At 39.4% G+C, this 27,577-nt stretch overlaps 1 protein-coding gene across 1 annotated transcript; it reads left to right on the top strand.

The window, feature by feature from the left end:
- Window positions 1-24,962: 24,962 nt before the first annotated feature.
- On the top strand, window positions 24,963-27,188 carry TWIST1 (twist family bHLH transcription factor 1). The gene is made up of 2 exons (XM_053553948.1): window positions 24,963-25,978; window positions 26,516-27,188. Exon 1 carries the CDS (start codon window positions 25,331-25,333, stop codon window positions 25,934-25,936), a length of 606 nt encoding a protein of 201 aa, XP_053409923.1. The 5' UTR covers window positions 24,963-25,330; the 3' UTR covers window positions 25,937-25,978; window positions 26,516-27,188.
- Window positions 27,189-27,577: the final 389 nt, after the last annotated feature.

Consider the following 27,577-nt stretch of genomic DNA (forward strand, 5'->3'; position numbering starts at 1 on the left):
GAAAAGAAGCAATGCAAAATGACAGAAATAAAATACCAGAAAGATGGAAAATCTTCTTCAAGTCTCTATAAACCAAAGCCTATAAATTTCCACAACATTCTTTGTGACACCAAATCTTCAGTTCTGTGCCTATACCACATTACTTAAAGGAGTATAAGGAAAGGCGTAGAAAAGCATAAATACATTTTAAAACGCTTTTTATGGCTAATATTTGGGAGAATCTCATACTTAACTTAGAACCAGGCAATGAATTTTCAAGAGTCAGTGAAACTGAGAATTTTACAAATATGACATGATGGAAATGATTATAATCAAATGCCTTAGGTTTGCTTCGTACTTTATTGTTTTCAGAGCACCATTCACATGCTTTTGTTTGATCTTGACAATTGGATTTAAGTAAGATCTAGAGTCTTTCTATTAAATTGAATCATCAATGTACTATCTTAAAAATCCCTTCACTCACTATTGAAATCAGCACCATACTGGGATTCCTAAGAAGGAGTGATAGTCACTTAGAAGCACCCCATCACTGTGAAAGATATTGCCTTCAAAGATCAAAAGCACCTTAACACGTTCTGTGGATGATAAATTATACAAAAGTCTGGTTTGGTCTGGCTCCCTCAAAGGCCACATTTTACAACCTTCTATTTAGGGCTCTGTGAAGGAGATTTCCACCTGCAGCCAACAAATGTAGATGACCTCAAAGCAGCTGTTATGGACAGTTTTTTTTATGATTTCCAGTCTTCAAAAGGGAAAAATGTCTATAAGAATATGGAAATAGATCAAACAGTTGGTGAACAATGGAAGGAAAAACATCATGGAAATGTGTTTGAGTCAATGAGTAAATGATTGCACTGTTATATCACTGCGGATAATTTTGTAACTTCTTCAAAAAATAGTAAAATTCAAATCTGTACTTGTTACTGCTCAGATCTTGAATTTATTGGCTATTTTGATTCCCTTAGTTTAGGGAAATGTTAGAGAAACTAGAAGTAGTCTTAAGGAGAAGACCAATAATTGGATTACGAAGTCTGGATAATGTGTGGTCTATAATAATGAGTAGTAATATTTATAATATCTATTGCATTCTATGCCTTTAACAGCACATGTTCTAAACACTGTGCTAAATTATTTTCCTAACTTTTAAAGTTCTCATCATAATTTTGTAACGTAGGCAAGACTGTCGTTACTTCCATGGTGATGATGACACTGAAGAATCGAGAAGTTAAATGCCTTTCCCAAGCTCAGTTAGCTAATTCAGCCAAGATTTATACCTGGACAAGGATTTCAGAGACTAAATTCTTGAAGGGCTAAGTTTATTTGGAAGTGATTATATGATAATTATATTCCAATGGAAATGTTGTGGTAAAAAATTAGTAACTGTTCATATTTACATTCTGCAATGAATGTATAAATATTTCAAAATAAAAAGTGAAAAAGATTAAAATCAGATAAATATAATCCTTTCAATGTCTAAAGGTACATTTTGTGCTTGGAAATGTAAAGGTCCTAGAATGAAAATTAGGACTTGCTTTTTAACTCTGACCCTAAACCAAGAACTTAGTATTTCACTCTGGGTCCCTTGGTCCGTGTTGACACTCTTGGCCAGATACATTTTCAAACATAGATTTGTAGTATTTGCACATCCGAATTCTGCTACTTACTAAGTTATATAACTGACATAATGCTACTCTCCCTTATGTGTAAATTTAAATTAAAAACAAAGAATTATTTAGAGCAGTGTTTTTTTTCTTTCTTTTTTTTTTTTTGCAGTTTTTGGCCGGCCAGGTTTGAACTCACCACCTCCAGCGCCCTATTCCTTTGAGCCACAGGCGCCTCCATCCATAGAGCAGTGTTTTTCAACCTTTTTTTTATCTCACAGCACACTTGAATATATAAACTACCATGGCATACTTAAATTATGTTGATTCAAAAAAAAAAAAGAAAAAGAGTAAAAAAAATACTTACTCTGCTTTGAACTTTGAACTTCTTTTGAAAATAATTTGATTAAAGATCTTTCAAAATTTTCAATGCACACCTAAGATCCTCTCACAGCACACCAGTGTGCCGTGACACGTCAGTTGAAAATCAATGACTTAGAGAATCCAAAGAGGTAATATAAAGTCAATGCCTCACACACACAACAAGGGTATAGCGGATGTTGCTATTGCTGTTCATGCTGTTTCCATGTTGCATGTGCATGTAGAACAAAATGATGACTTGCCTTTTAGAAGGGCTCATGAGAACACACACAAAGGCAATATTAAATAGTCTGTCCTGCTTCTCCTAAACAGAATCAGAATCTTCTGAAGAGTGTGGCTTTTGTGACCAACTTAAGTTGCTGCCTTAATAACTTTTTGCTTTAAGCATAGAAATGTAAAGATAAGCCTTCTGGTCTGTGGCATACCTAAGTGCAATCCTTGGTCTACCAGGAAGGTCACTGTAAATTCTATAATCCTAAAGTTATCCATAAAATTTTCATATAAAACCTTTCATATGAAAATGTGAGAAAATGTGATAGCAAAATTGGTAAACCCTCTGGGAATTTATTTTTGAGTAAACTCACTTTGAAAACTGTGCTGTTGGTGATGATAATGGAGGGAAAGGATGACCTCAGCTACTAAGCTCTTATGGGTGCCTGATCCAGGCTGATGGGAAACCTGAAATCCCGGAACTCAGCTCAGCCCATTCAACTGGGAATGGAATGGGATGGTCAGGCTTTGTGGTAGAGATGAGAGATCTCTGAGAGACGTAAGAGTCTGTATCTACACCAGAAGGTTAATTAGCTTCCACCTGCCTTGCACAGAAAGGAATCAGGGAAGAAAAAAAGAAAGGACTTCTATCTGGTGTGTGAGAGAGGCAAAGTGGGTCGCAAAGTGCATCCTGGACAGCCTGTGTTATACATAACATTTACACATCCTTTAAAAATATGACAACAGACCTTACTCTCTTTATGCACACAAATTTTTTTTGCACTTTAACAACAGAGGATATATATAATAACATGGGGAAACTTCTGCATTCTTTGGCCTAGATTATTAGCAATCTATACAGGTCTTTGCAAAGGTAAAACTGGCCTTAACTCACACATAATATCTCAACATCTAATACTGGGTAAATCTTTTGTCATGTGCAGTGTTTTATATAATAATTTTTCTTCCTTGCCCAGAAAGTTAAAGAGAGAATTATCCAATATCCTGTTCCTTTTAAAGCTTTGATTTAACTTTAAGTGGCTCTTTTGAGGGTTGATGGTAAAGGGCCTTTTGAAATTTACCAAATCTTTTCCAACTTGGGAAGCATACTCAATTTCAAATATTCTAACCATGGGTTTATATTTTTGTCCAAAAAAAAAAAAATGTGGTGACTATAGTTAACAAGCATTTGACAAGTAGTGGTTTTGATAATTGTAGACCTTATTGAACATGTCACACCAGTTCTTTCATCACTATTTATTTGCCTAATCCCCTCAAAGCTGATTAAAATTAGAGCAGATGAGTTCAGTTAAAATATATATATTGGACACCACTTTGTTTCAAGATGACAGAGCTACAAATTAAACTTCGTACCCCTTGTTAGTATACTACATTTCATCCAATTCTATAACTGCTTATAAAATTAACAAAAATCACCCCGACAAAGGCCTTAAACTCAAAGCATTACACAATAAAACACAAAAAGTCATCCCAAACTACATTCACATGAAAATAGGCACCATACCTCAATCCAAACCTCAGGGTCCTTACCCCGGACAGCCTCAGAACTCCTACTTCTAAATTTGACTCTTCACTCCACTGTGTGATTCACGTATGTGCAAACATGAACACATGCACAAGTATTTCTATCAGCCTTCACACGTGTTTCAGAATGGATTGTGCATATGTAAATTTTTTTATTCCTCCCTCAAACCTGAAACAGGGTTTGACTTTCTTCCTTTTTTTCTAAATGCTTTGGTAGGCAGTTTTACTCTTTTTATTAATACGTGTATGTTTGAGTATTTCATGTACCATTGTTAACAATGATTATTGAATGCTTCCATTTATTGCCACCAAAGTAGGTATTTAAGTGAGCATCATTGTTATTCTATACATTGAAAACAAACCCTGGAACTACTCTAGTTCTTTGCCAAGCATCGGGCCCATGTAAGTATATATATCAGGCCTGCTTGAGTATAATTACTACAACCAAACGCCAGACAATGGTAGAAAAGAAGGTGTCTGGAATTGCCATTCAGGAAACCTACAGAACACTCATTGATTAGATGAGGGTCATTGACTCAATGAGAAAAACAGAATTTTCTCTGGGAGCAGAGCTGCTTCCTCTTAGGGAGATTCAGGAGTATCTGAAGTTCAGGTAATTTACCATATCAAGAAAGGAGTTAGGAAGGCTTCAAGAATGCTCTCTAAAACTTGGCTCTGATTGGGTAGATCTAAGCCATATTTTACAACATTATGACTGTGGATTCTTACAGCTTACTTGCAAAGATTTGTCTCATAATAATTTAGCCTAAGGAAATAATCAAGACTATGTACAAAGACTGCACTATAGACTAGGCACCTCACTATTGTTTACAGTACAAATGTGGAAAATGGCCTGTCTAAAACAGCGAGTCCATATCTAACATTGGCAACCATTAAGAGGATGATATATAAGAATGGTCTGTACTACATAAAAATAATGCCAATAATTGAGAAAAAAAAAGTAGTTTATAAAATATGTAAGGGATAATTTTATTTTCAGTTTCATATGGGAATGTGTATAAGTAAAGATGTGTATGTGTATAACTTTACATTTATATATATGTAATATATATGAACTCATCATTTTTGTGCTTATTTATATTCCAGATTTGTGACCATCCTTTTGTAGTCTGAAAAATAATAAAATTATTTTAAATTCAAAAAGGCAGCCCAACAATATAATTTGTAAGCTTCACTCTTAATTGAAGAGTAAGATGCCCTTACCTAGGTAAAAACTCTTGCCTTCTTAACTCTAAAACATTTAAACTGAGCAAATTAAGATGCTTAAAAGTGATACTCAGTAACTTGTTCTTTGGCTAACAGAGAATAAAACTTCCGCAGCACACTAGCAATTCCCTTCCAATCACTGCCCCTCTCTCCCCATTTAAGCTTATCCAGTATCCTGACTTCCAGTACCTAGATTAGCTTCCCAGACTCTGTGTTGTTTTACATAAAATAAATCATTTGGTTTAGGGAAAAGAATGTTTTTCATTTATAAATCTCTCTTCAGCAAAACATGTATTTGATCGTCTTTTCCAAAAAAGAGAAGTTGAAATTAATTAGAAAGGCAAAAATTAAATTTACCACTAAGTACATGGACTTTAAAATTTTAAAGGAAAAGCATTTACATAGGCACTTTAATTCCACTGACACAGAACTGGAGAAATTTGGTTAAAATACTAAGTGGTTTCTTCTAAAACACAATTGAGTTCACCCATAATTTGCATACACACTAAAAATAACTAATAGTAATCTATACTAAACTAAGGCATTTTATTGACTAGTCAGGAATACACTTAACATTTCTAATGAAATTCCAGACATTTAAAGAATTAGTACTATACCTTTGCTTGCTACTTAGTCCCAAGGGAATTTGTGTGTGTGTGTGTGTGTGTGTGTGTGTGTGTGCGCACGTGCACATGAGCAAGCAAGTGGGTATTAAAGTACATAATTGAGATCGTGTAACACTTTTTAAAAATATATATATTAGAACCTGATAGGCATGACCCCCTAAAGATTCACATATTCATATGTTCATATATGTACTCGCTTTTACATATTTTGCATAATTGTGGACTGAAACTCAGCCAAAGACCAAAAAAAAAAAAAATCTACTTTTCTAACATAATTTCAAAATACTTAAAACCTGAACTGCTTTTAATAACTTTTATTGTTTTTAACATGTGACATTTTATCCCCATTAGCAATAACAGATGTCTAATGCATTAAAAAGGAAAATCCTGCACACGTGTTGAAATAGAGGACTTTACTGAAAGGAAAGCATGCACTTTGATTTATATTAGTCAAAATTTAGATACTGTACTTGGTGCTATTTCAGGAAATGAAAAGGTGAGGAAACAGTTATATACCAGTAAACCAGAGCAAATATCTCCATAGAAACCGAAAACAGTTTAAGTGTGAGCCACTTATGCTGAATTAATACTTAGAATATGGTCATATCAGCCCCAAGAAGCCTAATCTGAACAAAACAAAACCCGTCGATTGATTTATGCATGGCATGGAAAATTTACAATTCTTCTTCTTTTGCATTTAGTTGTCAAATATCAATCAGTCATTGATATTATGAAAATTTTGATGAATGTTACAAAGAAAAGATCACAAACAAGTGTTTACTTACTGCTGTCCGCAACTGTGTTATTTTTTACTACTGGTTAAAAGGTACACAAAAGGCAAATTCGAAAATAACAGGCTACAAATCCAATTTTGTTTTGTTTGGCTGTTTTTGTTTGTTTTTGCCTCACTTTTATAGTTCCTTATCTCCTGCAGATCATTCTGCCCCATAATGTAGCCCATGCAGCGTGAGGCACTTCACCTCCAGTGGGAATGGCAATTAATGTACTGAACATCTATTATGTTCTAGCTAGTTACATAAACCATGACGGTCAATCTTCATTAAAGATTTATTAAGAAGAATATTAAAATATCCACATTACAGATTTGGAAACCAGTTCACATTACTTGAAATAGCTTGTTCAAGTTTAGGGAGTGGTGGAACCGGATTTTTCACTCACTTGTCTCCTTCTCTAGAGATAGCTTGGACAAATGTTGCTAGAATGTAACTCCATGCCCATGTCAATCAGGTGTCGGACTGCATATAATTGTCGTAGATGTGGCCCAGCATTGTTTGTGTGGCCAGGTGCATACAGCCTACTTACAAGCTTACACAGAACGACTTCTTTACAAAGTTGCTGTTAGTTCCTGTGGTTTCAATTGACATCACCTTTCAAATAGTCCATTTGCTGCTACTGAGATTTCTGTTTCATGCAATGTGTAGGACGTTTACTACTCTCATTTTATATATTAGTACTGCTTCACGCATGAACTGAGAAAGAAATAGTTCCTGGAATCTGAATTAGGCTATTTTCTTAAATGTTTTATAAAAACATGTATGTGTGTTTGCAGGTGTGTTTTACGTATATAGCATCCTACTATGTGATGCTATAATAAAAACTATTACTGCAAGACCATATAACTCTTGGTATTTCCTTCAGATGAGGCATGTCATGAGAGTCTCTGCTTCATAATTAATCACAATGTATATTGTCCGTGAAAGTATCCACTTTATGATATTTATTATATTTATGATTCTTGGAACAGCAGAGAGAGAAATGTGACTATTAGATAAATCCTTACTGTGTTTTGGTCCAAGCTTGTCCCACTACAGTCGAACTGGACATTGATACCATTGTGCTACAAGGCACAGTTATTTTGAGGCTTTTTCTCTTTGGTGATATTTCATTTTTCTGTTCTTTAATAAGGTTAAAATTTAATGGAGATGAATCTCTAAATGTAAAATTTTAACATTAAAACAAAAAAAATTTGTTTGAAAAGATGTTCGTTTCATTACCTCAACAAAGAAGGAATACAACTTCTGGTTCACGTCCACTTCCATGCTAGTATAAGAAATGATCTGCTGGGTTATACTTCATAGCCAAGAGCCCAAGTCGATGACAGGAGCAGGCCCAAGGTCAGAGATGCTAAGAGTCCTGGATGAGAGGACAAAGTGGACAATCCCCAGTAAAACATCCTTTAAGAGGAAAGGACGCTACTCTGATTAGCAGTAGTTATTATTCTAAGGATGGCTGGAAACTTCCTGGAGGCTCACAGTAAATTCATTACTATGTGTGAATCAAGTGACAAAAGTAAATATGATGCTCAAATGTGTGGCGTTTAATTCAGAAATAGAGGTTTTCCTGAAATAAAATTCAAAGCATTGGGACAATTTCCAAGTCAAGAACACATGATTTATAACATTTTATTTATCAGCCTAAAGTATAACATATGCCATTATTACATCTCTGATGGTGCAAATGTTCTTTAAGAGTACTTTAGTCTTTCATAAGTCTAATATTCTGACTCATTTGCTACAATTTAGCTATAGTTGCTTTTAAAAGCTCCTATGCCCTTAGCAATTGGCTTTCAGTGTGTTGTTGGGCATTACAGTTCTACTAGTTAGCCATTTATCATTCATGGCACAAGATACACAGTATGCAGAACACAATGTTTTTTAAATCATTCTAACTCTCTTGTGCTTCCTCCTCTCCACCAGTGCTCTCACGCGCGCACTCTTCCCTCACTTCCAACATGGTCTTTTTTCCTTTCATGCTGACACTGTCAGTTGGATTCCTTGACTGCATTTCCTATGCCAGCATATAAAATTAAAAGTTTCTTTACAAGAAACTTCTTTCCTTCTATAAAAGAAATGCATGCAAATTATATGTTTCCTACAGAAATTATAGAGAAGGAAAACATGATATATTTCATTTCAGCTTCGTGAAGTTATTGAGCTACATAAATGTCTCCTTTGGGAAACAGGGGTTGACAAAATGATCAAGAAGGTGAACAATTTCCTGACTCCACTTCTCCAAGTCAAATGTTCATGTTTAGCCCTAAAATAAACAAGCACGTATATGCCATAGTGAGGAGAGGGTGAAAAGTAGCAATAATGTAGGCTCAGTTTACATTTAAATTGGGCTGGATCAGAATGAGTTTTCTTACTCTGTTCAGCATCCAATTCTTGTGCTAGCTTTCATTACCAATTTAATAAAAATCCATCAAATATTTATTGGATGCTTACTATGGACTTGGCTCTGCAATTTTCTAGTTTCATTAAGAATCTCTGCCTAAATGGAGCTCATAGTAGCATGAAGGGCCTATACGTATCCTACTTGAGCAGATACTGAATGGGGTATGGAGGGTAACAAGTAACACAAGCTACTAGGATGGAATCAAGGAAATATAGTTAACATACTGTAAGCTCTATACTATTTTAAACTTAAGTTCCCCAAAATTGAGGCTTCTGGGAAGAGCAGCATTGGCAGGCTGAGTAAAATGACCACTTAATTAGCACAGAGACTATGCCTACAACTAAGAGTAAATTGTAACCTACAGCCAAGTTCATCAGGCGTGCTTGGTTCACTACTGCAGAAAGAGCCCACTAGTGATCCGTTAATCCTTCTTCCTTTGAAAGAAGGGAAGAATGGATTATACTCATCATCTTCCAGCTAGTGAGTATAATTTGCAGCCTCCTTACACTTAGCTGTGGCTATTTGTTAAAGATCTAGTAATGGCATACGAGCAGAAGTCCCTCATGCAATTTCTACATAGTGCCCTTAAAAGAGAAGCGTGTTTTCCTCTTGCTTTTCTCTCTTCCCACTGGCTAAAACACAAAGTTGACATGAGACCTGGAGTGGTCATCTTGGGCCATGAGACTGAAGCTGAGACCTGGAGTTGTCATCTTGGGCCATGAGACTGAAGCCACAATTTTTTTTTTTTTAGATTAATGTAAGGGTACAAATGATTAGGTTACAAGGTTTGCATTTGTTAGGTAAAGTCCTTGTTATAGTTGTGTTCCACACCCAGGAATCCAGGAGATGTGCCATATACCCTTACATTGTGCCCATTAGGTGGGAACACACCAATCCCCCTTTCTACTCTCCCAACTTGAGTTGAATTGAGGTTTTCTCTTGTGTGGGCATTTATTAGTTCATCTTCTGACTTCATATTAGTACTGAATACTTGTTTTTCCATTCTCGTGATAATTTACTAAGAAGACTGTGTTTCAACTCCATCTAGGTTAATACAAAAGATGTAAAATCTGAATAGTATTCCATGGAATACATATACCACAGTGCATTAATCTATTCCTGGGTTGATAGGCACTTCTTAGCAACTGTAAATTAAGCTATAGTTAACAATTTGGTGCAAATGGACTTTTGATGAAATGAATTTTTTTCTTCTGGATAGATGCCTAGTAATGGAATTGTGGGATCAAATGGAAGGTCTATTTTGAGTTCTTTGAGGATCCTCCATACTTCCTTCCAAAGAGGCTGTATTAGTTTGCATTCCCACCAACAGTATAAAAGTGTTCCCCTCTCTCCACATTCACGCCAGCATCTGCAGCTATGGGACTTTGCACTGCAGGCTATTCTCACTGGGGTTAGGTGATATCTCAGGGTTGTTTTGATTTGCATTTCTCTGCTGATGATGAAAATGCTCAGGATGATGAGCATTTTCTCATGTTTTTTTGGCCATTCATCTGTCTTCTTCAGAGAAGTTTCTGTTCATGTCTCTTGCCCAGTGATAGATGGGATTGTTTGCTCTTTTTTTGTTGTTGTTGATTAATTTCAGTTCTCTGTAGATTCTAGTTATCATCCCTTAACATGCAAATATCGTTTTCCATTCTGAAGTTTGAGAATGGCAGAGCAATGAGTTAAATCCAACGTGGCTGAGCCATGGCACCAAGCCTGTAACATCTATCCAAACATTGAAATAAACGGGCCACGTGCAGTGGCTCACACCTCTAATTCTAGCACTTTGGGAGGCAGCAGCAGGAGTATCACTTGAAGCCAGAAGTTTGAGATCAGCCTGGGCAACAGTGAGACCCTATCTCTACCAAAAAATAATGTAAAATAAAATAAACAACTGCCTTAGGTCACTATATTTTTTGATCTCTTCATTATAGTGCCATACACTATCTAAAAGACCTCTTCATCCCAAGTGACTTGGGGTAGTGTCTGACACAGAATATGAGATTGTTGTGCATGTGTTAGACTGACATGAGGGAGAAGGTGCTGCACACAATGCCTTTTTCCTACCCCAGCTTGTAATACACACCTGATCCTCATATTACAGCTTTATCTCACAGGTACTATTAGAGTAGGAGACTAAGGGACGAGGCTGAGACTAGATTCAGGGGCTTGCAGAGTGGGCACAGGAGTTGAAGTCTAACTAAGTGTTTGATAACCTAGATGAGAACTGGCTTCAACCAGCTTGTCAGCTATTTAGGTCACCTTACATATACTTTGGCTAAATAAACCACTCCATTTGCATTATGGTTTTATAATTTCTCTTCCTCTGAAATAACCATAATGGTTCTAAAACAGCTTTATGAAGTATGAAAATGGGAGGAAAACCTATTCTAGGAATTATTATCCAAATTCTTAGTAAAAGCCAACCCCTTAGTTTAGATACCTCCCTTCAAATTAGCAAGACTTCACAAAGCCAAAAACCTTTTCCTTTGGGGGCAGGTGCACTTTCACTCTTGAGAGAGTGTACTTTTGCTTTTGCTTTGAATATAAGCTGCTTGCTTAGCTTAGGTGGTGTGTCCTGAAATTCTTTTCTCTTACCATTACCAAGAACCTAAAAATACCTCTACTTGAAGTCTGGTAACAGTATTACTCTGATGTTTCAGAGTGAGAAAACAGTCTAGCTATATAAAATAAAAAAGAACATGACACGTGATCGAATAGAAAGCAGCTATATATTATGAAACACAACCCAAAGTTATATTTATTCTATGACAGCATGAACAGTGTACCTTTAAAAGCAAAACAATTTTTCAGACATATAGTAAAATATATCTTATCAAAATTCAAATTTTAGGCTCGGCACTTATAGCTCAGCAGCTAAGGTGCCAGCCACATTCACTGGAGCTGGCAGGTTTGAATCTAGCCGGGCCCTGCCAAACAACAACGACAACTACAACCAAAAAATAGCTGGGCATTGTGGCGTGCATCTGTAGTCCCAGCTACTTGGAAGGCTATGGCAAGAGAATCACTTAAGCCCAAGAGTTTGAGGTTGCCGTGAGCTGTGACACTACAGCACTCTATTGAGGGCAACATAGTGAGACTCTGTATCCAAAAAAAAAAAAAAAAAAAAAATTCAAATTTTAAAATTACAAGAAATTTCACATACTTTTAGTTCATGTGTGTTGGGACTTTCTCTTTGGTAATACAGATTTGAGCTCATAGTTCGAACATAGATGATCATGATTTAATGGCTAATTTTATATCCTCACCTCCTGCTCGCAGTGGAAAGCATTCCAGTTAACCATATGTCTTCCTTTTAAGGTTTTGTTTGGCTCAGTGGTTCTCTCTGGAGAATATCATTTCACTGGTGACCTAGATGACTGCATTTTATTATCAAATTTAGGACGGCACAATCTCAAATCACTTCCCAATAATGTTGAATGTGTCATCTAGAAAAACAATATTTACTGAAGATAGTCAGAAGGGTATGTATTATTCTAAAAACAAAGGCTGTAACAAAATTAAACCTCACAATCAGGGAAAAAAAGTTAGCTTTTTGTGAAATTACTTTGAGTAAATCATTTTGCCACCATCATATTATAAACCTATATTGACATTATTCTTTGAATAAAACAGCTCTACGAAACTGTATTTAATATACAGATTTTGTCAGGGATACTGTAATATATATAATATTTGATGTTTCTTTTTCCATGAACTTCAGTGAAAAACTTCTTTTTTAGGTCACAGTACCAAGAATAGTTGGCTTTTTTCTTCTGGATTGTGTGTGTGTGTGTGTGTGTTTATTTCCTTATAAGCCATATGAATCTTAACAATTGCTTGTAATATGCATTCACATTATCCACTAGACTTCATGGTGCTAAGCATAAACATCTGTAGTCCCCGCTACTACAAAATACACAGGACATTGGATATACATTCTGCTGTTAACTAACCTAAGTTAGTCTTTATACTGTTTTTGATTAATTTATCTTAACTTGTTTTTAATATGTGTCTTTTGCTGACTTTCCTCCATTAATGTCATCTTTCTAAGCTATTTTTCTGGAGTAAAGTGTGTATTTCTAAATACATGAATATTTTATAAGACATTCTTCTTGTTTAAGAATGTTTTGTTTACTTTTGCACTTAATCTAGTTGCCATTTTTATAACAATTGGTTCGACTTCAATTTCTGTGTTTACTTGCATCATTGCTCACCACAGTTCTTGGAATGACATTTTCAATAAACTAAAAATATACTTGACATCTTCATTGCTAGGGGGACAAAATGGTCTTTCCACAGTCTTCCTACACTTGTCATGTCATGTAGTAACAAGCAAGCTCAGCTGGGTACGTACACTGACTGGACCGCGGCATCCTTTTGCCATTTGTTCTTGTTGACAAAACCTAAAAAGCCTGGTTTTTATACCTTTATAATTTATTTTCTCTTTCTGGATGCTTATAGGAAGGTCTCTCAATTTTTAATAATCACCATTTTTTGGAGGATCTTTATGGGTATGAATATGTTTTCATTAACTTCGACAAAATACAAAGTGCTATTCCATTTTATGAACTCTGTTTTGTTTTGGGTTTTTCTGGAGAATTTTCACTATTGTGTCCTTTATTGATTATTGCTCCTTCTCAATTTGTCCGTTTTTTTCTCAGGAAAATAGATGATGTCTAATTTCACAAATATGACTCTACTAAAAATTCTATTTTCTCCATAAATGTTTATGCCTCTTCCTGGTTTACTTTTTTCTCCATAGCAGTGATCATCATCTTTTTAAGTTTCAGTCTTCATCTCTTCTTCACATGTCCTCAGTCCCTTGGTGATCTCTTTCAGTTATATAACTTCAAAAGCTAACTACATTGATGACTTCCAAATTTTATCTCCAGCCAATACTGCTCTCCAAACTTTAGATTAACATATCCAAGTCCCTAATCAACAATTCCACCTGGATTTCCAGCTGACAACTCAAATTTTGTATGTCTAAAACTGAACCCTCTATCTCCCATGAAATGTGTTCCATTCACAGCCTTCTCCATCTCAAAGGTTACCAACTTCCCCTTTCTTTGCTCACATTAAAAGACTTAGAATAATCCCCGATTCCTCTCTCATGCCTCATGTCTTATCTTTAGTAAATTCTTGTTGGCTCTACCTTCAAAATATATCTGAAATCTGACCGCTTCTTTCCAACTCCTGCTCCACTGCTACCAACCAAGTTCAGGTGATTTTCATTTCTCACTGATTTTACTGTAATGGGTTAGTTTCTCTGTTCCCCCAAAGAAAAGTCCAGTTCCTCATAAACATTGGGCCATCACTAGGTCAGCACCATTCCTGCTGCACAAGGATTATATGGTTAAGAGTAAACCCGTGAGTTCTGATGAAGTGATAGCTGCAGGCCATGACAAGAAGGGACCACTCCTTATGGTTACACCACCCTGAAGAATAAAAAAAAATGACAGAACTGATATTTCCTCAAAGAACAAACTGTCCTTCCTATTATAATCGCCCCAGCCTCTGAAAGAGCCCTTCTCCCAATCTTGTTTCCACACTTTTTTACTATACTAAGCTCTTATTTTTTGGAGCTACACACCCAAAAGACTCTCCTCCTGTCCCAGATTAAGGTCAACTACTTTAGTTTCTTCTGTGCAAAGAACACGGAACAAAGAATTTGCAGATCACTCATGACTTGTTGTAGTTCTTTTTTCTTCTCACCAATGTTTGTTCTGTGTCACGTCCTCGCGCTGCATACAAAATAAGATAATGTCCCAATTATTTGTTATGGCATTTAGACAAGCAAGACCAGATATGTCTGTGTAATTTCAGAATCCAGGAAGAAATTCTCTAGATTAGTATCTTTAAAGTAAGTGTTTTTAATATCTAATTTTGAGTAATAAATAATATTTAGTTTCATTGCTGTTTGTGTATACTGACTGAAGTGCAGGTTTAGGGTAGCACTGACTTGAGGAATGTTTGACATATGGAAGTGCCTGCACATTCTGTACTTCTCTAAAGAGAGAAATAATCAATAAACAAGAATTTATGGAGTAACTTTTTGCACATTATAAAGCCCATCAGGAATATGAGCAAAGTCTGGGTTCTTATGATGATCATGCTGCTTGGAAAGAAAACACTAATGCAAATGAAGCAGACTCCAGTATGAGCCACCGAATACCAAACTGTGCTGAAGAGTCTTACTGCTACGAATGCTGGCAATTCCATTGCCTGTAATCCTAGCACTCCAGGAGGCCAAGGCAAGTGGATTGCTTGAGCTCAAGAGTTTAAGACCAGCCTGAGCAAGAGCGAGACCCATCTCTACCAAAAAAAGAAAAACCAGCCGGGTGTGGTGGTACATGCTTGTAGTCCTATCTACTTGGGAGGCTGAGGCAAGAGGATTCCTTAAGCCTAGGAGTTTGAGGATGCAGTGAACAAGGATGCCATGGCACTCTACTCAGGGCAACAGTCTCAAAAAAGAAAAAAAGCCTGGCTCAGCACCCATAGCACAGTGGTTATGGTGCCAGCCACATACACCCAGGCTGGCGGGTTCCAACCCGGCCTAGGCCAGTTAAACAAGGACAATTGTAACAAAAAAATAGCTGGGGGTTGGGGTGGGCGCCTGTAGTCCCAGCTACTCGGGTGGCTGAGGCAAGAGACTCACTAAAGCCCAAGAGTTTGAGGTTGCTGTGAGCTGTGCCGCCATGGCACTCTACCTGAGAGTGACATACTAAAACTGTCTCAAAAAAAAAAAAAAAAAAGAAAGAAATAGAGTTTTATGGACTGTCCTACATCTGAACTAACTTTCTACTCTTGGTGAATAACCAATCTGTCAGTCTGGCTGGGAGACTGCACTCTTCTCACATTCCCCTGGGTGAAAGAGAGTGTGGACTGGGAAAAGCGCAGTAATGGATAATAACTCCTAGGCTTTTAGGTGAAAAAATTAGATAAATAATTTACTGAAATGTGCTGATTGGAATGGATTGGAAAAATAGGTTGAGAGTGGCAATAACTTCAAGATGTCTGGGAAAATCCCACATTACAGTGTTAACCAATACAGAAGCCATCAGATGTCTCCTGCCTCCTGTTCCCACTTCTCGGCAGGCAGGGGTTAGTAAGTTAACTGAATCTCTTCCCATTGGTGTCCTCAACCTGCACTCTTGGAGATGATACATGGATATAGAAACATTTGTTCTTCAAACAGAACTGACACATCAATTAATTTACTCGTTTACCCTTAAAAATCTTCCTTCTTCGTTTAGAATTGAGTACGAATGCCTCCCTTCAGTCTACAGGGTTTTGTATAACCTGGTTCTCACTGAAGGTAGTAGATCAAATACAAACCAACTACCAAACACCCACTGCAAGGTGTTAACACTTATGAATTTATTATTTGCAACAACATAATAATGTACATTATTCTCTCTCTTTTGCAGAAAGCATGGGAGAGGGGGTAGGTAATTTATATGAGGCTGCACAGGTGGTAAAAAGTTGAGCTGTATTTGAATCCGGGCTCTACAGCACCACTCTACAGCACCTCTACCTTGCCCAAAAAGAAAGTGTTGCTCTGGATTTCTAAGACCTCTTCTTGCTCCAGTAGCTGGTGATTTTATTCAAGTACTTTTGATATGCAGTTTCTCTAGTCCTCCAATTGTGATGTTTTAAAAATTTAATTGTAAATTAGAATGATCATCTATTTTAATCTAAAGAGATTACCTATATTCCTCTTTATTCTATTTTTGTTGTTTCATTGTATGATATTCCAATAGTACAAGCCTCTCCTATACTGGTTAACATCACATGAAAATGATAAAAGCTAGAGCACATATGATTGCAGCTTCTATTTCTGATGTGTTCATATGTAAAATCAAGTCAGATAGTCATTCTGTCATACCAAATTTTGCCATGAAATTCTCTCTCTCCCATTTAAATTGACTTAAATTTTCTAATAAAGTATTATAAAATATTTCATTGAAACTCTGTAGTACAGCTGGGGGCCCAACTTTTGTATTGGAAATAGTGAGCAAATGTCATATAAATCTAGGAGTCTATTTTTCCTAATAATTGTAATAGACCATAGTCCATTTTTGAGATGGTCTAGTAAAAAAATAAAATAAATTAAATATAATGTGTTTTCAGTAAAGTTAAATTGCCATATGGCTGCTTATGGATATTTTTGCTTTTTTAGTTTTCATTATATATTTCATATTCCCTGGGAATATTCCTACTGCTGAACACAACTACATCTGCACAGGCCCAGTACAGTCATAAAAAGAGACTATGGATTATTCTTGCTCCTGGCTCATATCTAACAGTGAAATAGAGAAACGCCCCTTATTCCACAGACACATGTCAAGGTTCTAAGCCTTTTCAACTGATAGGAATTGACACAAGGATACAAAGCCAGGGGTTCTGTTCTCTCAACATTTCACCATACTCTTAGCTATCTAGAACTAGATCCCAAAGACAGAGCTGGCCAGTTTCAGCCACACTAAAAGATAAGCATGGAAGACTTGTACAAGCCGAAGGTGCCAAACCAAGACCTACAATTGGAAAAATAGCAAAGATCTAGTACTGCAATCTTTCACTTCTTCACAATGTTTTCTGCCTTTCCTTCTCCCCTCTCCAATATGTTCCAGCATTCTCAGCTGCCCCGAGACTATTGTGTCTTAAGAAAAACATCATATAATCAAATTCATTCAAAAGTATTAGGGACTCAATGTGTTACCTCACCTTGGGGACTTTGTCATTAAAAGAGGACCCTGGAGAGGATAATGCCAGCCCCCAAGTAATGAGTTACCTACCAGTAATAAACATGGGCAATACGAGGTGATTTTTGGAGGGACCCCTTTGGCCCCCATTAAAACCCTTTTATGGCCTATTTTACTCATCTTTGGCACAAAAGTTTAGACCCACAGTTGGCCACAAGTAGTTTCTGAAACTAAAGAAAAGATGCTCTTAATTAGTTAGGAAAATGCCCTGAGGTTCCCAATATGGCTGAACTGTAGTGTTAGAAGAAGAAAGAAAGAAAAGGTTTTTAATCTATAAAAATGGATCTTCAGATAGAAAATGTCCAAAATCCATTCTCGTTTAAATGCTTTCCAAACTTTCTGAATTACCTATCCAACTACTTCATCTCGCAGCGCAGGAAACTAGTACGTATACATTGCATTACTTTTGGCTGTTCTTCCATTCATTCCAGCTCCAACCATACCAAACTATTTTTATGTCTCTTAAAAAATCCTTCACGCACCCAGAGCCTGAAACTGTCTCCTCTCTGTACCCTTTCTACTTACCTGGTTCACTCCTACTCATCCTTCAAGACTGGAGCTAAAGTATCTTCTGTTAAAGAAAATAAGAAAAGGGGCGGTGCCTGTGGCTCAGCGGGTAGGGCGCCGGTCCCATATGCTGGAGGTGGCGGGTTCAAACCCAGCCCCAGCCAAAAAAAAAAAAAAGAAAATAAGAAAAGCAATAGGGAACCCCCTATTCATGAGGCACTCAGAGTCATGAAGTCTTAAATAGGCTCTTCTTGGTGACATCCAGTATCTCCTACTTGTCCCCTGACCAACACATGAAGATAAAACTCACAGCTGCTCAACGGGCTGCTTGTCAAGCTCCAGCTTTGGACAACAGTATCCACCCTGTGGTTTTCAATACAGCATGTATATATTAGCTTCATTCGCACTCCATTCTTGCTTATGCTTAACTGCGGACCTCTTAAGCACACATCAGCAGGGAAGACTGATAGAGAAAGAGAAAAAACCCAGGATGTATTAACCTTGTATACCACAGGATCAGGGTAGCGTGATCCTTCCTGCCTACTTGCAACCGATCCTAGGGTATTAAATGATGCCACTGAGTTCCCTTTCCTGCTGTAGGTCTCAGATTGACTCAATCAACCATCTGACGTATCATGTGTATTTTAATTTAATCTGTGTGCCTTTCTGTGCCTTTCCACCTAAGGCAGCCTTCCTGGAAATGTATTTGGACACCACCATCACATTAACGTAACTTTTCAATGTGCAAAAGCATCTTCATCACTTCAGTCCAGGTTCAGCATCCTTCCCTGACAATCTCTGCAAACACATATTGTAACATTTAATTCTCTAGGTTATGAAATTACTTTCCTGTTTTATTTCCTAATGTACTTCCATATATGTTCTTGATGTGAGGGACTAAATCTTACTTATAGCACTTAGGAGGCATAGACACATTTTTGTTGAGTTTAAAAAAATTAATAAATGCATAGCAGTGAATTAGCATCCACTGAAGCCAGAGTTCGGATCTACAAAAGGCACCATCAGGCAGAACCAGAATCTCACATACAATGTTTCAAGGCTTTAAGTAGAGTGAGAACAAGGCTCATCACCTGCAGTTCTGTTTTTCCCTAAGGTATCTGAGGTGAGGAGGGCAAAGACACTGATCCTGGCTAACCACCAGGAAAAACCACATAGTTTGACCGCCAGATCAAGCAGAAAATAACGAGCTACGTGTCTAAGCAACTACACAGGACAGATCTGAAGTTCTCTTATAGTAAATAATGTGTCCTAGAGTAGTGACATTAAGTACTGACATCAGATAGATGAGATCCACCCTGAGATCCAGGAGTGACAATATATTGCCATCTTTGGTCTAATTCAAGATAGAGCATACCACTGGATGGACATCAACCTCAATTTAAACTTTCATGACCCTCAACCTGTCTTTACTTCCCATTATGACTTGAGTAACAATAGGGATTTTTAAAAACTAAGTATCTTTACCAATAGACAGGCGGCTACTTCCAACAGATGCAAACAATGTTAGTGTTTTTTATTTCCCACTAAATGCATTTTTATCTTTCTTATTTTCTCTCAATCTCATCCTTTTTTCTTTCAGGATCTTTTGTTCATTGTTCAGTACCTCCAACAAGGTCTCAGAGATTGTGATTAGGGAGGCATTTTCATGAAGACACAGGTGTGAAGAAGCATTTATTTATTTACTTATTCGCTCAAATTTGCATTTTATTTCACCTCCACATACTCTGCAGCAGAATTTATGCTATTTATTTTAGAATAAATTCTAAAGCATTTATTTCTAACTAAAGCAGTATTCCCCGGTCTGGCTATCAAAGCAATCCAACAGAACAATGAAATTCTCCCAGTATCAAGCCATAATTCATTTTAATTTACAAAGTAATCAAGCGCTTTGAAATCTTTTGAGAGTATTTAGTAGAAAAAAAAGAAGAGTATCATAAGTCAAAAATTGTGTATAGTAATTCTGAGGAAGTGTTGAAAGTCAATACCTTAAAAAATCCTATTTTTTCCATATCTTTGCAAAATAGTTTCAGTTACTAACTTATAATTTGCATTTAAATACAATAAACAATCAATAAAACATAATTTCCACGTAATTTTTCATGCAAAGGCATCCCAAATGCCTAAACTAATAATTCAAACTTTCAAGGTCATTTTGAAAGTGATTTTTTTTTTAAAAAAAGTTTTAGATTGACAAATATGCCTTGAACATTAAGTAAAATTCCAAGTCACCCAGGGTTTTATACCAAATTCTGCTAATGTAAACATTTTCCCTTAACTACTACAGTGGCACTTAAGTACATTTTCTTTCTTTATGTAATACAATAACGAGAAAACAAAAGATTCACAATCTCCAAAAGCTTAAATGTCAATTCATGTTTATGTTTTTAAAATAAAAGTAACATAAATCAAATAAACATTTCCAAATGACATTCACTAATTTTGTGGTATTTTTGCTATTGTGTTAGCTTTCCCCTCCCATAATCGCTTTCTAAACAAAGTTCTCTGGGAAATTGTGTCCTCTTGTGGTGACTGGCAAAAACAACATGTTTTCCGCTGAGCAAACCAAACCAAACAATGCTAATAAGACTAAAATCTCAGGTAAAGCCATTTGTGAAAGAAATGAAATCCTGTGAAGAAAGGTGAAAGTTATGAATAACGAGAAAGGAAAATTTAACTGGAAAAACATAAAGTGTAAATCATTCGATATATATTTAAATTACTGATCATCAGATAATTTAAAAAAGCTCCTATGAATAACTATGCTTTCTTTCATCAGTTATTCCAGCAACTCTTTGAAATAACAGTATTTTTCAAGAAGGTTTACTGGTAGCTGAGATGAGACACCAGCCTTCTAGCCTGCATACCCAACAAGCTTAAAAAAATAAAATAAGGGAAAAGAACTCTTCAAGACTCCATACTTTTTCACGCTCTGATCCTGCTATTCCCTGATCTATGTCTCCTCATTTGATCCTTATTTTGAGTGCAGAATATCAGATAGTGTAAAGATTAAAATTCATTTGAAAATTTCATTTGCTCATTTGAGGTGCTCTTGGCACCTCAATTTGTTTTTTTTTTTTTTTACTTTTTCATTTTATTTCTGGATTAAAATGTTTAAATACTATAAAACTTTAGTTTTCTATTCTTGAAGACATTCAGGAAAGAAATGTAGAATTAAATCATCATTAAAAGGAAGATAATGAGTTCTTAAGAGCTTTCACTGAGTTATCAAAGTCATTAATGCTGGCACAAACCTTATATTCCATTTTAATAAAATTCTCTCATTTAAATGCCAAACTGGGCAGTCCCTCTGGAATATTCAAAACAAGTCACATTACACAACCTCATATGAGGTCCACTCAACTGCAGCCTTTCAAATCTGCGCCCCCTTCTGTGTGAATGCTCCATGCACCAATTACATGATTCAGAGAAATTACTTCACAGACTCAAAGTGAGACAAACAGGTGGCAGGCCAGCTAAAGATTAAGGAGAAAGAAGAACAGAAAAGTACTCACCTTTCATGCAAGCCCAAATTTTAAAAATTTATCAGCTTGTTAAGAATTCTATAATGTGCGTCTCTTTTCCTTATCTAAAAGTCCTTAGATTGCTATCAGAATGCCAGTGCATATCTAAACTGTAAGGGTACTTGCATATTCATTGCATATGCCCAGTTTGAGATTTCTTATAACAGTAATTTTTGTTTCAATTTCTAACACAGCATACATTCCTTTAAAAGGACTGCAAACATGCCAAGTTTGCAGTTTGAAAACAAAGCTCGTTTTGAATTATCAGAGCACAAAAGAATTTGTTTTTGTTTTCAATTAAAAATTGGAGGGGGGACTATATTTTAGAAGTAAATTATCAAATCCCAATTAATTGGCATTCCCAAAGAAAGTTGTCCTCCACTGTCATCCTTCCAGTTACGCTAAATTCAGCTCCAAGAGAAAATTTCTAGAACTGTTTATAGGTCAGCAAAATTGAAAATTTAGAATTAAGTAAGCTTTCATATCTTCAACTGAACGTTGTGGAAGTTAGTATCATTGTTGCATATGTGAGGTATCCAGAATTATATCTGACTTGTGAGTACTTATAAAGGGAGCCACTCATGCCCTAGCAAGTGCAGAAAAGAAAATTGTTAGATAAAGCCTTAGAGCAGAGTGGATGGTCCCGCAGGTTGCAGTTTGCAAAGCAAGGACTGTCTCCAGACATTTTTGAGAGGTAATTCCCCTGGCAAGCCACTAACTTTTTGCTCAAAAAGTGACATAAAAGCCCCACTTAAGCAAAGAACTCAGAAATTGGTCTCATCCTCCACTTTCAGGAAGGTTCAGAGAAATTTCATCTCCAAACTAAAGTCATCCATTGTGACCCAGGCTGAAAGATTCCATGTCCAGGACGGTTCTGGTTAGACCATTCATTTTAAACTCTCTTCTAAGCATTTTGGCATCCCAGAGTCCCCAGACCTGGGATTCCTGTACCCAATAGGAAAGAGCTCTTCACCCTCTGTAAGCTTAGTGCCAGGAGAAGCGCTGGGCTCACTTGTTTAAGGAAGAACTAGTCTTGGAGATTGATGACTTTGCAAGTTCGGCTGGCTAATGACCCTTGGCTGCTTCGCTGTTGTGGACTTGGTTTCTCCTCCAGCTTTCCTCCTCCCCTTCCCCAATTCCCCTTGGTCAGGTAAGGTTTCCTTTACACTTTGCCCACACTTTCCTGCCTTGCTCACCCGTGGCCACAAAGGAAGGAGTCCAGTCATTCCATCTCTTTATTTATTTTTGAGAACTTAGCTAAGGAGGAAAAAAAAAAAAAACACAGAACAAAACAAAAGTAAGCTGTCATACTTATCTTTAAAAAGGAAATACTAAAGTGAAAAATTTTTGAGATTTCTGCTGCCATATTCTAAGAAATGTACAACACTGTGCAGTTCAAAGTTACAAAGAGAACACTTGGTAGAGAGTGGGGCGGAATTTCTGCCCTATTCCCTAACCGCATCCAGAAAATAAAAACCTGTAGAAAGAAGATCCAAACGAAGGGTTGCAGGGGCGACTGTTTTGAGAGGAACTGCCTGAGTGCTACCGAAATTAAGTGAAGGTGAAGTAGAACCGGATTTTCAGACAGGCTATCATTTCAAATAGGGAAGCCGCTGATGAAGCAGGCCAGTTGGCACGCTGTGTTGTTCGCTGTTTTGAGTATTTCTGTAAACATGGTGAAGGATAAACTCTACAGGTCGCCAGTCGCATGGAAGCACGGCCCTGTTTACCCCTCCAAGGAGAGAAAACGCTCGCCCTAACTTCCCCCAAACGCTGAGCCCTTCTGCCAGCCCAGGGCGCTCCATACCTATGGCTGCTGGGACCAAAGCTGGGAGCCTGAGCGAGGAACAGCCACGTGGCCTCCGCGCGCGTCTCCTGGGCTGCCACCTCCTCCTCAGGACATCTGTGGCTGAGACCTTCAAGACCTTCGGTCCAGCCCAGAGAGTGGCCTTTCTCTGAATTAACGGTTCTCGCTGCTGGCGGGTCTGTACTGAGGAGCCTGAAGTAGGCGGACTTCTGTTCTGGGGACCCCAACGTAGGGCACATAACTCGGCGCCCCAAACTCTGCCCTTAACATTCTCTACTAATTTCGGTTTGGGATTTGAATAGCAATGGAAGGGATGATCATGAATCGGTTATTTTACCCCAACTTATTCCTAAAAGGGCTTCTCTTCCAAGCACGCTTTCCTTCCTGCTCACCCACTTTGTTGCTTCCAGTATGCCAGAATCTAAATTGGCATTCTTTGAGGAGCTCTTCGTTTTAACTTACTAGATATAAATGCTTAAAATGCAAGCGTATCCAAGAAATTGGACTGCTCTGAAAGTCCACGAAGCGTAATTGCCCACTCGACCTCCTAGAGAAGGGGGGTTGGAGGCTCTCAGATCCGGCAGATGCGTGTTTTCAGGCGCTATCAAATTCCCACCTCACTCTCTAAGGAGCTGATCTTTCAAGGTGAAAACGCGGGGCCTAATTTGAGGGTTGGGTGGGGATGAAGTGGCCACGGAGTCCTCCACCTTTAATTGGCACTGCCAGCTATCAGGGCCGCAGCAGAGGCGTCGCGCTGCCCTCGCCCCTCCAGCTTTGCTCTCTTCCCCCAAGGACAGGGTTTCCTTCAGCAGAAGAAACTTCTGCCTCATTCTAGCACCTTGGGAGGCACAGTCCTTTAGGAGTAGGGGAGCCTTGGATTGAGTCTCTGTAGATGGAAAAGGAGGGCCTAGATGCTTCTAGGGAGGGGTGAAAGAACAGGCCAGGGCGCAGATCCGCAGTCCCCGTGCTGCGGCCACGTCTTCAGAAACGCCCAGGACCACAGTGCCGCACCACCGCGGTTTGACTCTCGGAATTCCAAGGGATTCTTCTACCTGATCATTGAGTTGATGGTTTTCTTACCATTCCCCAGCCCCAGCAATCCCAAACCGGCCCCGCGGACCTAGAGAAATCTGGGGCCGGATGAGACATCACCCACTGTGTAGAAGCTGTTGCCACTGCCGCTGTCACAAGCACTCCGGGTGGTGCTGCCACTGCGGGCGGGATGGTCTTCTCCGGCCGCTTACCGGGCCACGCTCGTGTGCGGGGGCGCTGCCCGTGGGCCGCTGCGCGGAAGGAAACAGCCCCGCGCCCTCCGAAGGAAGGCAGCGGGCGGGAAGGGGGAGGGCAGCAGGAGGCGGGCGGAGGGGCCGGCGCCCTGGCCAGGTCGTTTTTGAATGGTTTGGGAGGACGAATTGTTAGACCCCGAGAAAGGGAGGTGGGGACGAGGGAGGGGGCTGGGAAGCGGAAACTTTCTTATAAAACTTCGAAACGTCCCACCTCCCCACGTCAGGCCAATGACACTGCTGCCCCCAAACCTTCCGCTTACACGAAGGTATAAGAGCCTCCAAGCCTGCAATTTTCGCTCAACTCCCAGACACCTCGCGGGCTCTCCAGCACCGGTGCTGTTTCCAGGAGGCCTAGCGGGGCGTGTGTGCGGCCGTTGGGCGCCTTCTTTTTGGACCTCGGGGCCATCCACACCGTCCCCTCCCCCTCCCGCCTCCCTCCCCGCCTCCCCCGCGCGCCCTCCCCGCGGAGGTCCTACCCGTCCCTCCTCCTGCTCCGTCCTCGCCGGGCCGCACCGCCCGGGCCGGCGCCGCGCGCGGGGGAAGCTGGAGGGCTGAGGCGCCCCGCTCTCCTCCTCTTCCCCGGGCCGCCGCTCTGTCCCGGACCCGCGAGGCCGCGCGTTGCCGCTCGAGAGATGATGCAGGACATGTCCAGTTCGCCAGTCTCGCCGGCCGACGACAGCCTGAGCAACAGCGAAGAAGAGCCAGACCGGCAGCAGCCGCAGAGCGGCAAGCGCGGGGGGCGCAAGCGGCGCAGCAGCCGGCGCAGCGCGGGCGGCGGCTCCGGGCCCGGAGGGGCCGCGGGTGGGGGCGTCGGAGGCGGCGAGGAGCCTGGCAGCCCGGCCCAGGGCAAGCGCGGCAAGAAGTCTGCGGGCTGCAGCAGCGGCGGCGGCGCGGGCGGCGGCGGCAGCAGCAGCGGCGGCGGGAGCCCGCAGTCGTACGAGGAGCTGCAGACACAGCGGGTCATGGCCAACGTGCGGGAGCGCCAGCGCACGCAGTCGCTGAACGAGGCGTTCGCCGCTCTGCGGAAGATCATCCCCACGCTGCCCTCGGACAAGCTGAGCAAGATACAGACCCTCAAGTTGGCGGCCAGGTACATCGACTTCCTCTACCAGGTCCTCCAGAGCGACGAGCTGGACTCCAAGATGGCAAGCTGCAGCTATGTGGCTCATGAGCGGCTCAGCTATGCCTTCTCTGTCTGGAGGATGGAGGGGGCCTGGTCCATGTCTGCGTCCCACTAGCAGGCGGAGCTCCCCACCCCCTCGGCAGGGCCGGAGACCTAGGTAAGGACCGGCGCCTCTGCGCCCTTTCGCCGAACAAGTGGCAGACGGACGGACGGCCTGGCCGCGGCTCCCTGTCCACCTCGATTTTCTCTCCCTCTACACTCTTCTCTCAAACTCCCCACCTAACTCAGCACTGCTACGTCGTCCTCACAGTGTCCTGGAAGGCAGGTCGTCCCCGCTAGGGAGCGAGGTCTCCAGGGGGAAGCGCCTTGTGGGAGGGTGTGTGTGTGTGCATGAGCGTGCCTGACAGACAGGAGAGAAAGACCAGGGTCACGAGGAAGGGCGGCTTTGCCAGCGCCTGCCTTTCTTTCGGCTTTACATTTTTGTTCTTCTCCTTAAAACAAATGTTTCCAAATTCCACCTCCTACTTCTTTCCGCCCACCCACTTCCTCTTGCCCTTGGGCTGAAATCCTTCCAGGTTGTGCAGCGTAATTTCTCGGTGGTGGTGATAAGAGCAGTGCTCACAAGTCTTAGAAATTAGCCAAAGAGACGGAAACAATAACCAACTTTCCCTTCCCCCTCCCCGGGTTTTTGCAGATGTCATTGTTTCCAGAGAAGGAGAAACGGACAGTCTAGAGACTCTGGAGCTGGATAACTAAAAGTAAAAATATATGCCAAAGATTTTTCTTGGAAATTAGAAGAGCAATACCCTAATTCAAAGAAACAGGGCGTGGGGCGCACTTTTTAAAAGAGAAAGCGAGACAGGCCCGTGGACAGTGATTCCCAGACGGGCAGCGACACCACCCTCACACCTCTACATTCTGATAGAAGTCTGAACAGTTGTTTGTGGTTTTTTTTTTTTTTGACGAAGAATGTTTTTATTTTTATTATTTTTATTTTTTCATGCATGCATTCTCAAGAGGTCGTGCCAATCAGCCACTGAAAAGAAAGGCATCATTATGGACTATCTCTATTTTAAAATGGTAACAATCAGAGGAATTTTAAGAACACCTTTAGAAATAAAAATAGTGGAATCGACCTGGCTTGCAAAATCATAGTCGGTTAATTCCTTCTTTCATTCTTCCTCTGAGGGAAAACAAAAAAAACCCTTAAAATACAAAAAACAACATTCTATTTATTTATTGATGACCCATGGTAAAATGCAAATAGATCTGGCGTCTAAATGCATTCATATTTTTATGATTGTTTTGTAAATATCTTTGTATATTATTTTTCTGCAATAAATAAATATGATTGAAAATTTAAAGAACCTTAGAGTTTGGTCTATATTTTTAAAGCACAGGATTAAGATGGTGTTATATACCTGTTTGTTTTACTCTAGAGGCACCCAGGAGGGAAGGGGGCACTAATATAAACAAAGCAGTGAAAAACTCAAATAAACCAGCTACTGACAGGCACAAGCATGTTATTTAAAAAGACAGTTTTATTATTATCCCAGCTTAGTGTTCACTGGGCTTAGTAGCATCTCTCATCTTTTTATCAAGTCTTCAAACAACAAAAATGAAGAAATTTGCTATTCATCTCTCCTATTTATATTTTGAAATGGTAACTGTAAAACAGTTAAATGCAAATAAGCAATATGAAACCAGCGCTATTTTCTCTTGTTACCAGGTAGTTTTGTCATGCACTCCTCTCTTT

The sequence above is a fragment of the Nycticebus coucang genome, chromosome 11, assembly GCF_027406575.1.
Source record: "Nycticebus coucang isolate mNycCou1 chromosome 11, mNycCou1.pri, whole genome shotgun sequence".
In the NCBI taxonomy this organism is placed as follows: domain Eukaryota; kingdom Metazoa; phylum Chordata; class Mammalia; order Primates; family Lorisidae; genus Nycticebus; species Nycticebus coucang.